This window comes from Vulpes lagopus, chromosome 14, assembly GCF_018345385.1.
Source record: "Vulpes lagopus strain Blue_001 chromosome 14, ASM1834538v1, whole genome shotgun sequence".
Lineage (NCBI taxonomy): Eukaryota > Metazoa > Chordata > Mammalia > Carnivora > Canidae > Vulpes > Vulpes lagopus.
The window spans coordinates 16,373,032-16,386,836 of record NC_054837.1 but is presented as its reverse complement, the minus strand read 5'-3'; the positions used below and the strand labels follow the sequence as shown (position 1 = coordinate 16,386,836).

At 53.7% G+C, this 13,805-nt stretch overlaps 1 protein-coding gene across 1 annotated transcript; it reads left to right on the top strand.

Moving 5' to 3' along the window:
• Positions 1–6,764: 6,764 nt before the first annotated feature.
• Positions 6,765–7,669, top strand: LOC121475614 (H/ACA ribonucleoprotein complex subunit 1). The gene has a single exon (XM_041729024.1). The coding sequence runs from the start codon at positions 6,790–6,792 to the stop codon at positions 7,420–7,422; it is 633 nt and encodes a 210-aa protein (XP_041584958.1). The 5' UTR covers positions 6,765–6,789; the 3' UTR covers positions 7,423–7,669.
• Positions 7,670–13,805: the final 6,136 nt, after the last annotated feature.

The window sequence follows — 13,805 nt, the reverse complement described above, 5'->3', positions numbered from 1 at the left end:
GGACAGCGCCGTGCTAAGCACCTATCATTAAAATGGGTCTGAACAGTGTATCCTTTGCCTTTATGGGGCTTGTATTCTAGTAGAGGAATCACATCAATGAGTGACTCCTTACAAAGGAGGATAAAATGCTTTGAGGGAAAGAGAGGTGTTTTTTGAAAGGGCGTGAGGGGGTCTTGCCCTAGGGAGGATGAGGAGAGGGAGGGATGCTTATGCTGAAGCCTGAAATAGCGGGGTTTGCTTCAGGTAGGAGGAGAGAGTGGAGTGGGATGGGGTAGAAATGTGAGGCTCCGTCTGTGAGGCCGCCCCAGACTGCCAGCATCTGAGGACCCCAAAGCAAAATGATTTAAAAAATGGGCAATGTGTCATCTTGTGTAACAAGAAGCCCAAAGGCAGGTTAATTCATGGGTTCAGTGGCATCACCAAGGACCCAAATTCTTTCCATATGTTCCATGTTTTCTTTTTAAAAAAAATTTAAAAAAGATTTTATTTATTTATTCCTGAGAGACAGAGACAGAGAGAGAGAGGCAGAGACACAGGCAGAGGGAGAAGCAGGCTCCATGCAGGAAGCCCGACGTGGGACTTGATCCTGGGACTCCAGGATCACACCCTGGGCTGAAGGTGGTGCCAAACCGCTGAGCCACCCAGGGATCCCTGTTCCATGTTTCCACACGTTCACTCTGCCTTCCCGAGTGCGGGCTTCTGTTGTACTTCTTCATGGTCACAAAATGACTGCTGCGGATCTTCCTCATGCAACAGCGTCCTAAACCAGCAGAGAAACTTCCGTTCCTGAGACCCCTTTAAAGGAGAGACAGACCCTTCTTCCCCTTTCCTTCCAGGAGATTTCTCGTTGGTCAGAATTGGGTTGATTTGTTGGGATCGAGGGGATGCTGTGAGGTGAACAAGAACAGCCTGGCTAGGAGGCCAGGGGAACCGGAGTTGGAGTCCCCCGTGCTGAAGTCGATTTGCTGTGTGACCTTGGATAAGTCTCTTTCCCTCTCCGGGTCCGAAGCTCTCAATCTGAAACACTAGATCGATCCCAAGGGTCTTTCCCTCTGTAAGGTTTTAGGATTCTAAGTGGGGTCCTTGTTATTATACATTGTCTTACATTTTTGTCTTCCTGGTTCCCTGGTGGGTGGCAGGAGCCATGTGATGATGAGTTCTAGCCGAGAGTCGAAAGCACGTTCCCTTCTGGGCTGGGGCAGTTAATGGCTGGTTGGAGACTCTCAGGATTTCTCTTTCTCTCTAGTACGGCCACAGGTAACATTTAAGATGGAGACTGAGCCCCATCCACCTGAGTCCCTGAGTGACTCATGAGAGCCACCCTCCTCGTGTCAGCGTGAGACACAGGTGGCACCTGTGTGAGATGCACCTGTGAAGATTTGGGGGTTACTTGTTATGTAGCATAACCTGCCCCATCCTGACTGATCTGATGATGATGTGGGCGACACAAAAGGCGAATTGACTGTGGGCCAGGCACCGTGTTAAGCCCTTTGCTTCCCTCTTACTACTCACCCCTCACGGCCGCCCGTGATGGGATGGGCACGACTAGCAACCCTGTTTTCAAGATGAGCCACCAGAGCCTCAGACAGAGAAAGTCAGTAGCTCAAGGTCGCGCAACGGGGAAGGGGCAGAGCCAGGATGGAACGCAGGTGTGCCTGACTCCGAGGAATTAATCCCAGCACTATCCGGATTGATGAAGCTTGGTGGCGCTTTTGCTCAGGGCTAAGGAATGAGCTTGAAGAGCAAAGCATGTACCTGCATGTGTGTGAGGCTCGCTCTGACCTCGGCTCTGCTGCAGAGAGGCCCGGGCGGGGGATAGGATGGGGTGTCCCAAAGGCAGGGGAGACCCCCAGCCGGGCCCAGGTCTCTGTCTGCAGCCGCGTCCTCCCCTCCTTTGCAGCTTCCTCTGCCCCAAGCTCCCTGCGGGCTGTGAGCCAGCACTGCCTTTTAAGAGACCTAATTAAGCCCTGGTGAGGAGGTGGGGCGCAAGGCTCCCGGCCTGCAGCTCCTTGGAGTGGGGAGGGGTGGCAGGGCAGCTGTGGGTCCCGAGCAAGGCGGCAGAGAGTCAACAGCGCTACTAGCAGCGACCACGGTGGCACCTGGCTAGCCCTTGTCAGCTGTAAACCCACGCTGCCATTAGCATTGATATTATGAGAATGATCGTTAGTCCCGCTCAGGGCTGTGATTAGCATTTATGGAGCACTTTTGGGTCACCATTAAGATGTCCCCGAGAGATGAGATCCTCTCCTCCCAGCCCCGTCCACACCTAGCTGCCTTATCAGGAGCTTTGAGGGAGGGGGTCCATCTAGAAGAGCCTGAGCCTGGGCCTTAGGGTGGACTTTTGCCCCATTTTACAGATAGGGAGCCTGAGGCTTGGACAGGCCGTGTGCAAGGCCACAGAGAGCCCGGATGACAGGGGGCTGGTGTAGGCCGCTGGGCCCCAGTCACTCTCAGGGCCCTTTAGGACTGTGGAGGCAGTGACGATGGGGACACAGAGCCTGCAGGGAGGCAGGGATCCCCAGGGGTCACTCTGGGGCTGTGCCAGCCCGGGGCTGCCGGAGGGCACCGGGTCACGGCGGGCCACCGTCCTGCTGACGATGCAGCCTTGGTGAGGGGCCTCGGAGCCTGGCCCCAAGGCTCCGACTCCCCGCCCTACTCCCGGCAGCCACTGCCTCAGGGAAAGCAGCCTTATTAGTGCAGCCGCCTGCAGGCCCTGGGTGCAGCCGGGGGCGGAAAAGGCCTCATTTACCCCAGTGCCGGCCCCGGCGCGCAGTGGCCACACGCACTCTGTGCAGGGCTCGCAGAGGCACATGTTTGCAGCCACACGCATACCTCAGGCCCCAGGTAGACACGGTCATGGGTACAGAGTGTGCACAGCCAGGCCGAGGTATACACGGGGACGCAAAAACACAGGGCCACACTCACATGCACACACACACACACACACACACACACACACATCCAGACCTGTACCCACTTCTCCACACACACAGGCACACGACAGGTGCCCACGTATACAGGAACGCAGCTGTACAGAGGCGCTAACATAGACGTGCGCTCCTGTCTGTTCACCCAGACACAGCCAGGCTGGGAAGCATGTGAGTAAAGAAACACACACACACACACACACACACACACACGGGATGGGTAGTTCTTCCAATGCAGATGCTCCTGGGTCGAGGAATGCACACAGGCTGAACACACACGTGTGCCCCTCTGTGCGCACAGCTATTCGCAGCCACGCCCACCCTGGTGTCCGAGGGACACACACATGTCTCCGTACACTGGTGCACACGTGCAGTCTATGTATTTGTCTGTCTGTCTCCAATACTCCAAGTCGGGTGCCAAGTTCCACCATCTGAAGGCATTTTGTCCTGGAGCAAAACCTCATGTGTCGCAGGTTCTTCTCACGTGCCAGGCTTCATCTAGCCTGAGGAAACTGAGGTTCAGATGGCACCAGGGACTCGCCTGAGGTCAGCTGGCTGGAAAGTGACCGAGCAGGTGGGCAGCCATGCCCAGACGTCCTGAGCACATCCTGACACGGGAAGGGCTGCTTGTGAATCCCTGCTTGCCGGCTGTGTGATCTTGGGTGGGTCTCCTCGCCTCTTGGAACCTTGGTCCTGGCTCGTCATGGTGGGGAAAGGGCAGCAGGTGCTTCAGGATGCTGCGTGGAGGCCCCCGGCAGAAGGGATGCGGGGGGCGGGACAGGCAACAGGTATGGATTGGGGAACCTGTGAGCGGTTAGCGCATGTCACCTCTCTGTGACCATCCTACCGTTACACGCACAGAGGGGAGGGGATGTGATGACACAGAGGGAAGGCAGCCAACTACAAGCCAGGGAAGGAGGCCTGGGACAGATCCTTCACACACAGCCCTTGGAAGGAGCCAACCTCCTGACCCCTCTGCCCTGGACTTGTGTCCTCTAGAATTTCTCGGGTGATACATTTCTATGGGTTAAGCTGCCCAGTGGTGGGACATGGCTAGGGCATGGTCCCATGCCTGGGACCATAATGCAGGTTTCTTGGGGGGGGGTGCCCACTGCCTGGCATCGCCCCCATGCCCTGGTTGGTCTTAGGCGAGGGGTACCAGGCATCTCCAGGGGAACAGGACTGGCACCTGCCCGTGGGGAACGGGGAAGCCAGGATCCCCGAGCCCGGTGTTGCCGCAGCCGACAGCCAGGCCTGTTGTAACAGTGACTTAGAGCGGATATAACAGCCCTCGTATTCTTTTAGTGAGGCCTCAAAGCGCTATTAAATGGGATATTGAGATAAGGCGGTGGGAGCAGGAAAGGTTAGACACTATTTATTCAGGTTTTCATGGGGCACTAAAATATCCTCCCTGCTGCTGCTCGTCCCCCTCCCGCCTCCCTCCTCCCTCCCCATCTCCTCCTTCTTCCTGCCTTCCTCTCCCTCCTCCTCCCCTATCCTCCCCTCATCCCCTCCCTCCTCCTTTTTCTCCATCTCCCCCCTCCCCTCTCTCCTCATCCCACATCCTCTCCTCATCCCCTCCCTCCTCCTCCATCCATCTCCCTCCTTCCCCATTCCTCCTCCCCATCCTACCTACCTCTTCCTCCCTTCCCTCCTCCCCATTTTTTCCTCCATCTCTCCCTCCTCCCTCCTCTGAGGTCCATGGCTGGCTTTCCCAGCAGACAGGGAGCACGCGGGTGCTGTGCTGTCTCCCTGGGAGGTGGCCTAGGCCTGGGTTCTGGGCCCTGGACTGAATCCCACCCCAGCCTGCAGACCCGCAGGTGAACAGAGCTTGTGTGCCTTGACAGTGGCGGGGGAGCAAGGTCGGATGCTGCACGGTGTCTCCCGGGCACCCAGCCAGGGACAGGAGGACAGAGGGACTGCTCACAGCATCCTGCCCCCTCTGCACACTACCTCTGACTAGAGGGGACCCCATAGCCACCCAGTCCCTTGTCTCCCAATGTTGGAATCCTGGTGGGACAGCAGGGACCATAAGTCTCTGTGACGGGAAGTGGATCACCTCCTGCCTATTTCCCTTGAAGGTGAAAGTTGACCCTTTGACCAGCTTTCCCTAAGGAGGGCCCCAGTTTCTGGATTTTAAACTCTTAGGGGAAATCTTCCTCTTCCATCTCCCTTGTGCTCGCTGTGGGAGAGAAATGTCTGGGAAAAGGTGATGGGGTGTCAGTTCCAGGAAAGCAGGGCCTGTCCAGTTCTACCCATTGCTGTATCCCCAGAGCTTAACAGGGGGCCCAGTGCCTAGTAGGGCCACCTGCAGTGTGTGTGGTGGAGAGGAGCAGGAAAGAAAATCCAGGCTCTGCATCACCCTGTGCTGAGTATCAGCATTCACCATACAACCACCCTGTGAGGTTGGAACTGTCATCACACCCATTTTACAGATGCATACACTGAGGTCCAGCTAGAATGGGAAGAGCAGGGGTTCAGAGCCCACGATTTTTTTTTAAAAGATTGTATTTATTCATGAGAGACACAGAGAGAGGCAGAGACACAGGCAGAGGGAGAAACAGGCTCCTCGTGAGGAGCCCCATGCGGGACTTGATCCTGGGATCCCAGGATCATGCCCTGAGCCAAAGGCAGAGGGCTTAACTGCTGAGCTACCCAGGTGCCCCCAGAGGGCACGATTTTAAATCCGTACTGAGTTTCAGGAGGTGAGCAAGCCGGTGGGCATGGTGATAAGGTAAACCAGAGCACATACTCAAGGGTTAGAGGCCAGCCAGTGTCATTTCACGGTGACCACGGTGAGGGAGGGACTGTGGCCCCCAGCCCCACCCACAGATGTGGAGGACGGGCCCAGAGAGCCGTGGCTTCTCCACTGGGTGAGTGGGTGCTCTTGATAAGGAGACCACAGGCTCAGTTGAAACATCTGTGTCATGGCCCATCCTACTCGGGAAAGACACTGGCGGCTTCGCACAGATGCTGGCTGTGGAGTCGGGTGTTGAAGGATGGGAAAGATTCACTCCCCACTCCCTGTGGCCCTCCTCCCTCTGCTCCTCCGTCCCTCCTCCCATCTTCCCTTCCTCGCATACATACTTGAGCAAGCGTCTCCTATGTGCCAGGAATGCAGTGACGGATATGAGCATGCTCCCCACTCTCCTGGAGCTCCCCTTATCCCCATTTAACAGACAGGGCAACTGAGGCTTCATTCCATGACTCAGGCCAAGCCGCGCAGCTGGTCCGAGGTGGATGCAGGATTGAGATCCAGCTGTCTGACCTCCGAGGTCAGCTGTCTGTCACAGAGGGCTGCCTGCAGGAGCTGATGTGGGGGCCCCAGGAGGGGGGAGGCCCCCTAGCAAGAGCATGCAGAGTGGATGCCATGAGGCATATGACAGTCCCGCGGGAGCTGCTGGGAGGACGATGGACTGCAGGGTCATCTCCGCATTTGGAAGGGACTCAGACATGGGGTCAGCCAACCTCGCACCTGCTCGTGAGGCCCCGCAGCAGGCTCCTTTCCAGAAGGTGGATTATCCTGATCTGTCTCCATGCCCTCCCCCCATGGAGGGAATTTGCCAGGAGGTTGTAATGGCCAACAGGGCAGGTGGATCTGAGTTCAAACCCTGGTTCTGCCTCTTTCTAGCCGTGTGATTCTGGGCAAGTGACCTCACATCTCAGATTTCACATCAATAAAGTAGGCACCATTGTTTTACCTTTCTAGCATTGTCGGGGATCTGGGGACTAAAGAGTAGGCGTGCTTTGTAAACTGTGAAGTGCCTTTGAGGTGAGGTGGGGTTGGCAGTGATCTGCTTCTGTGTCTGCCCTCACCAAAGACTCAGCACCCTGAGGTGCACGTGGCTCCGGTAGAGTAAGCATGTCTTTTCGAGGCGGTGGTCGTGGAGGCTTTAATCGAGGTGGTGGCTTCAGTCGCGGCGGAAGCAACAACCACTTCCGAGGTGGAGGCGGTAATTTCCGAGGCGGCGGTGGTGGTAGAGGAGGATTTGGACGAGGAGGTGGCCGCGGAGGCTTTAACAAAGGCCAAGACCAAGGACCTCCGGAACACGTAGTTTTATTAGGAGAGTTCCTGCATCCCTGTGAAGATGACATAGTTTGTAAATGTACCACAGACGAAAATAAGGTGCCTTATTTTAATGCTCCAGTTTATTTAGAGAACAAAGAACAAATTGGTAAAGTGGATGAAATATTTGGACAACTTAGAGATTTTTATTTTTCTGTTAAATTGTCAGAAAATATGAAGGCATCTTCCTTTAAAAAACTGCAGAAGTTTTATATAGACCCATATAAACTGCTACCACTGCAGAGGTTTTTACCTCGACCTCCAGGTGAGAAGGGACCTCCAAGAGGTGGTGGCAGAGGAGGTCGAGGAGGAGGAAGAGGAGGAGGTGGCAGAGGTGGTAGAGGTGGTGGTTTTAGAGGTGGAAGAGGAGGTGGAGGTGGAGGCTTCAGAGGAAGGGGTGGTGGCGGTTTCAGAGGGAGAGGACATTAAGTGTTAAGTGTAAGAGTTGACCGAGAAACTTCCTGCATGATCTACGTCAATGGCTCAGAAACTTGTTTCTTGAGCAAGTCTGGAAGAACTGGTCATTTTATGACGGTGGAACTAAAATGTCATCACCATGCAAAAATGAGTACAACAGAATAAGCGATTTTGCTCTAAAAGTATGAACAAATGTTTAAATGTTTTGTATAACACTTGGAAGTCTGGGGGCTTAATAAATGGGCAGTTTTCATTTGAAGCATACTTGGAATTCTTAAAATAAAATGTTTTATTTCTTAAAAAAAAAAAAAAAAAAAAAAGACTCAGCACCCTGACAGCAGGATCCTTTTTTCTGACTCAAGACCCTGTAAACAGTTGGTGCTCAATCAAAGGCACGATCTGTTGGGTGGATTATCGTTTTCTGTTTGTTTTGTTCTGGTGTATTCCTTCTGCAGATGGGTGGTGAACTGTGAGCTCCTCTGGGGCCCCAGGGATGCTTCAACAGTGACAATGATTGTGATTATTCCTAGTGACAATGACAGCAGCTCATTTTATCGAGCACTTTCCGTGTGCCTGGCACATCTGACCTTCCCTGCAGCCCTATGGGTCGTGTACTGGTATCGTCCCTACTTTACAGACCAGGAAAGGGAGCCTCAGAGATGTTGTGTTTCTTGTCTGAGGTCACCCAGCACAGAAGTAGAGGAGTTAGAACCGGAGCCCAGGTCTGGGCTCTTCTGACTCCAAAGCCAGGCCACCCCAGTGACCGGAGGGACCCCATCTCCAGAGGTTTCCTTCCTGGAGTCTGGGCAGAAGACAGAACAGTGTGGAGTCTGTCACCAGTTGGGCACTCACATCCACTAATAATACAGTCAATTGCTCCTTTCAAATTACAGTAAATGTTTCCCCCCCTTGAACAAATCATTTACCGCAGCTGCAGAAAGAGTGTCCTGTTTACACGCAGAGCCAAAGGAATTCCAATCTGAGTCTAATTATTGATGCTGCAGTTTCTATGGCCTTGGGAGAGGCCTGCCTTAATTGCACCAATTAATACCTGCCACTCGTGTGGGCTCTGTTGGGTCTGAGGTTTGGTTTCCTGCCTCCGCGGGTACACGGACGAGCTGGGTCTGTGCAGCTGCCATGGGTGCACACCTCCAGGCCGCAGGCTGGGTGAAGCAGGCTCGTGGCTTTCAGGACACTGTCACCTTTCGGTGGGGCAGCTTGAATGGGGGCCACCCAGGTGCCCTGTCAGACTGCGCCCTGGCAGGGGCTGCCTCCCCCCACCTCTCTCCTTCCAGCTTCCAATCCCTGTCCAGCTCTGAGATCTCGGGCCGGGCAGGTCTCCAGCCCAAGCCTCAGTTTCCCCATGCAGAAGGTGGACTTTACCCTTGTCTTAGTGTTACAGCGAGGACTCAAGGGATCAAATTAACAAGCGCAATGGCTGTGTGGGCTCGTAAGGTGTTAGGCCGAAGGAATTTCTGCTGAAATTATGAGACCTGGGTTCTAGTTGTGGGTCTGCCTCTTGCTGTGCCGCGGGCTGTAGGACAGTGCCTTCACCTCCCTGGGCCTCAGCTTCCCCGGCTGCAAAATGGGACTGAGTCCATCTTCCCTGTTGGCTGCCTATGTGCCAACAGTACCCTGGCCTGGGGATACGGAGCCCATGACTGTGCCGTGGGGCCAATGGGACGGGTGATGAGTTGGATGTTGGGAGAGAGAACTGTACTGGGGACTGGCTGGGTGTGGGTGGGTGCTGGGGTGGGGGGAAAGGCAGGGGCAGTGTCACAGGTGGCAAATGAAACCGACCTGGCTTCGAGTTTCACTTCCAGCCCTCCTGAGTTGTGTGGTTTTCTGTAAATATAATCACAACAGCAATGATTGCTCCGTGCTTGCGACCTGTCCATTTCTGTGTGACGCACTCCTCGTGCCTGATCCCGTTAAACCCTCCAAGGGGTAGGTAATTTTTTTTTAAGACCCATTTTAGGGATGCCTGGGTGGCTTGGTGGTTGAGTGTTGGCCTTCAGCTCAGGGCATGATCCGGGGTCCTGGGATCGAGTCCCATATCGGGTTCCCCAGGGGGAGCCGGCTTCTCCCTCTGCCTGTGTCTCTGCCTCTCTCATGAACAAATAAATAAAATAAAATAAAAAAGACCCATTTTACAGATGAGGAATCTGAGGTGCAGAGAGATCAAGTAAGTTTCCTGAGGTCACACAGCCAGGTGTTGTCAGAGCCAGGATTTAGATCTGGTTCTCTGTGACTTCAAAGCTGACGCCTGCAGCTGCTACACCTTCCTGCCTCAGTTTCCTAATCTGCATAAGGGGCCACTGTTAACATCTTCCAAGCAAAAATGCTGCCAGGATTGGGCAAGATCAGTTCTGGGAGAGGTGAAGCCCATGGAAAGGCACCTGGAGAGCCACATGGCCCGCAGAAGCCAGGATGCTTCATGAATATCTGTGGGTTGGAAGACTCTTGGCCATTGTCATATCCCCCCACTCGCTCTGATTTCATGAGGCCTGGTGGGAACTTTGGCTGCTGGGTTCCCAAGAGAGGGGGATGGGCGAGCTTAGTACCCTCTTGTCCTCCCAGCCCTCTTTGCGGGAGATTCCCTATCTTTGGTTTTCTCAGAACCCCTGGGGCTTGTGGTCCCACCTGAGTGCACGTGGAGCAGTGTTTTCTGATGTGACACATTGTCACCGTGCATTACGTGTCATCAGCCCCGCAATGCCGTGACACCAGTGCCTGATGCCACACGATCCACAAAAAACGATGTGGGTCCCCCGGGGGTCTCGGGCCTTGACAGGAGCCCTGCGGTGCCCCCACCCCCGCCTTCCCCGTGGAGCCCCCCAGGGGGTGGGGCTCCACCAGCGGGGCCTCTGCTCACGCGGGGATGAGCCTGATGTCTGGGTGCCTGACACATGCCTTGTATGAGGTCCCCAAATTAAAAGAAACAAAGCTTCCTAGTCAAAGGCAGCCCGGGCCTGGTGGGGAGACGTGGCAGGGCTCCCGAGTGTGGTGATGGACTGATTTCCCCTAATTACTGCCGGTTTAATATTTATAGGGTTGGTGCCAGAGGGCTGCAAGGGAGGTGTTCAGCTGGAACGGCTGCTGTTGGGGGGAGCTTCTGGTAGGGGGCACGGAGCCGGCAAGCGTCTGCCTGCATTCAGGGTCCTGGCTGGCCAGACCCCGCTGGGCTGTCTGCCCCTTGTGCCTTCCTGAAGCACAGAGACCAGCCCTTTAGGTCTCACAAGTGCTGGGCACTGGGCTCGAACCCTGACAGCCTGGAGGTCCCCACGGCCCAGCAGTTCAAGGGGGCGGCTCCAGAGTTGCTGGGCCTGGGTTTCTTATTCAAAGTTGGCATTTTTTCCTGGCTGTGTGCTCTTGGGCCAGTGACTACCCCTCTCTGAGCTTCAGTTCTTCCATCTGTAAAATGGTGGCAATAATAAGCCTCCCTCCTTTGCTTGTTGCAGAGATCCACTAAGGAAAACATGCCAGGTGCATAATACAGTGCCTGGCACACAGTTGTGCTAAAAAAATAGTAGCCATATCTGTGAATTTATAGACATGACTTGGAGGGGTTGACGTCTACTGTATTAGTTAGCTATGGACACAGTGATGCGACGTAACAAACCGGCCCCAAACCTGGTGGCTTGAAGCAACAGTCATTTACTCCCACAGCTCCCTGGGGATGGCTGTTATGGGGTCTCTGTCTGCACAGCTCTCACCTCCCCTGGGCACCAGCACTGGCCCATGCGTGTCATTCTCCTGGCAGTGGCAGAGGCATGCGAGATCAAGGCGCACGCTTTTGCTTCACCTTCCTGTGAAATGGGAACTATTATTTCCCCTTCTCTGATGGGGAAACTGAGATTCAGAGACAGGAAGTCACTAACGGTGGGGCTAACCTTGAAACGTCTCAAAAGACCGTGTTCTCAAGCACCCGATGCTCCAAGCCACCTTCAATCACACTAGCGGGTACCAGATATTAAACACCTGCTATGTGCCGAGTGCTTTGCACCAGTTCACTCTAATCCAAGACGATCTTTGGTTGTCAACATTCACATCCCCACTTACAGATGAGGAAGCCGAGACTCAGAGTATAGGTAAGTTGTCCAGCCTCTCAAAACTAACAAGCGCTCAGTGAACGGCGAACTCAGGATTGGGCTTTTTACCTCCATGTCAACATGCCTTGGACCTGACCTTTCCTCTGCTTTGTCTGCTTCCTTTCTCTCTCTTCCTCTCTTGGTCTTTCTGGAACCAGACTCTATGTCTGCCAAAATCATAGGTGTTCAGTAAATTGTAATGAATAATAGATGCTATGAACTAAGGTGGCGCCGTCCCCATTTTAAGGAGGGGGATGCAGGGGGTGTGGAGAAGTGATGTCTCTAGCCTGGGTCACCGAGCCAGAAGAGGTTTTGCAGAACCAAGAACCGGTATTTGAACTCTGGGCTGCCTGCCACCCAAACTGCAGTTTTTATGTTTTTGCAATGTCGAGGTGCTGAGAAGTATTGTTGCTGTGTGTTGTGTAAGGATTGACAGCCTCTGGCCTCTCTCTCTTCTTGTCCTCCTCCCGGCACCCCCAACTCCTCATCTGGTGAACAGATGCCTTTCTGCACTGGGGTGTCTGCAGCCAGCTGCCTGCCCTGTGCTCACACCTTTCCCTCTTCAATTATGACATTGCTTCTAGACGTGCTGGGGACGGGAGCTCATGTCATGAGCTAGCAGGGGACACCTTGCACGAGGCTGGGCTCTCTCATGGCCTCTGCTCCTGACCCTCTGGGCTAACCTAGGTGGATACTCCCTCTGACTCTCTGAGCCTCAGTTTGCTGATCTGCGAAATGGGGGAGTCACATATGCTCTGAGGGATGCTATGTGTATCGAATGCACTTATATCCGGTCTCAGTGCTGTATCTGGCAAAGAATAAGCGCTCAATAAATGTAAGCTATTGTTACTGTCAGTTGGGCCTTGCAATATTTTTTTCACTCTGAGGGGAAAAAAAGAAGCTGAAAATTATGGAAGCCAGCCGACTTAGGATCCTGAGCCATCATTCTGCAGACGGAGAAATTATGTAAACTCTATCACAGACTCCAGGAGAGAAGGAGAGGAAGGGGGAGAGATTCTGCAGGGTTCCAGCTGTTGCCAAGGAGGGGTGAGGAGGGAGCGGGCATGCGGGGGTGACAGTGTTCTGTTTAATGCCCTAATTTTATAGTCCGGAGGCTTGGAAGGGCCCCAGGGTGCTGCTATATCCCCAAGGACGGCTGGGAAGGGGCCGAGGCTTCTCAGCTCCTTCTCTGCACCCCGAGACTCAGGCCTCTCTGGGCTGCAGTTGGGGCTCTGTGGGGTGTCACAGGGAATAGCAGTCGTGCTCTCCCTGCGTGGGGAGAGAGCGAGAGAAGGCTGCCAAAGCAATTCTCAGCGAAATCCCTGGGGGTTTGTGTCAAGGACAAAATAGTGTGTCCCATGGGTAAATATAGTTAACACAGCTGCAAAACAGAATTTATTTCTTGTTTGAGATATCATTTTTAAAGTATGGCATAGGGAAAGCTTTAAAAATGAAATTATAGCAGGCAATAAAAAACCTCATAGGCACTGTATTCAAATTATGCTACAGTAATAGGCCAAGTTCATAAATAAACATCTCTGGTTAACCCTTTCCTGAACCGTGTGGGCAGACCCAGCCGGGTGAGGAGAGTTCATTTTTTATTTATTCATGTTTTTATTTATTTAGGGGAGAGAGAGAGCATGAGCAGAGGGAGAAGCAGACTCCCCACTGAGCAGAGAGTCGGTTGCAGGACTCGATCCCAGGACCCCGGGGTCATGACCTGAGCGTAAGGCAGACACTTAACGGACTAGCCACCCAGGTGCCTTGGGAGAGGAGATTTTAAACTCCAGTGGGAGGAAAGAGGGTGACCCTCCACGTGCTCCTCAGCTTCCCCCATCACCCTGCCTCTCAGACCTCAGCTGGTCTCTCCATCTAGGTGTTAAGTATCCACAGATGAGTCTGTGAAAGGGAGGGGCTTGGATGTGTCTACTGGGCTTGCAGAAATGTGCCACTCAGGCTCCTGTGATGGTGGTATTTTAGGGTTTGGATTCGGTAGGTCCATCCTAAAGCCCTACCACCCCTTAAGAATATATATTGTATTATTATATTGCATTATATTATAATATATATTATATTATATTATATTATATTATATTATATTATATTACTGTTCTTTTTCTCATTACCCTTTAGCACGGTGGCTCTAACCCCTGCTGGGGGCAGTGAACATGTGGCAATGTCTGGAGGCATTTTTGGTTGATGAAATCGGGAGGTGCTACCGGCATCTGGTGGACGAGACCCGGGGTACCCCTCACCTACGAGGGCACAGGACGGCCCCCACCACAAAGAATGGCTTGGCCCCAG

Excerpts from the sequence above, each read along its gene's own strand:
- LOC121475614 (XM_041729024.1), top strand. The coding sequence starts at position 6,790 with ATGTCTTTTCGAGGCGGTGGTCGTGGAGGCTTTAATCGAGGTGGTGGC.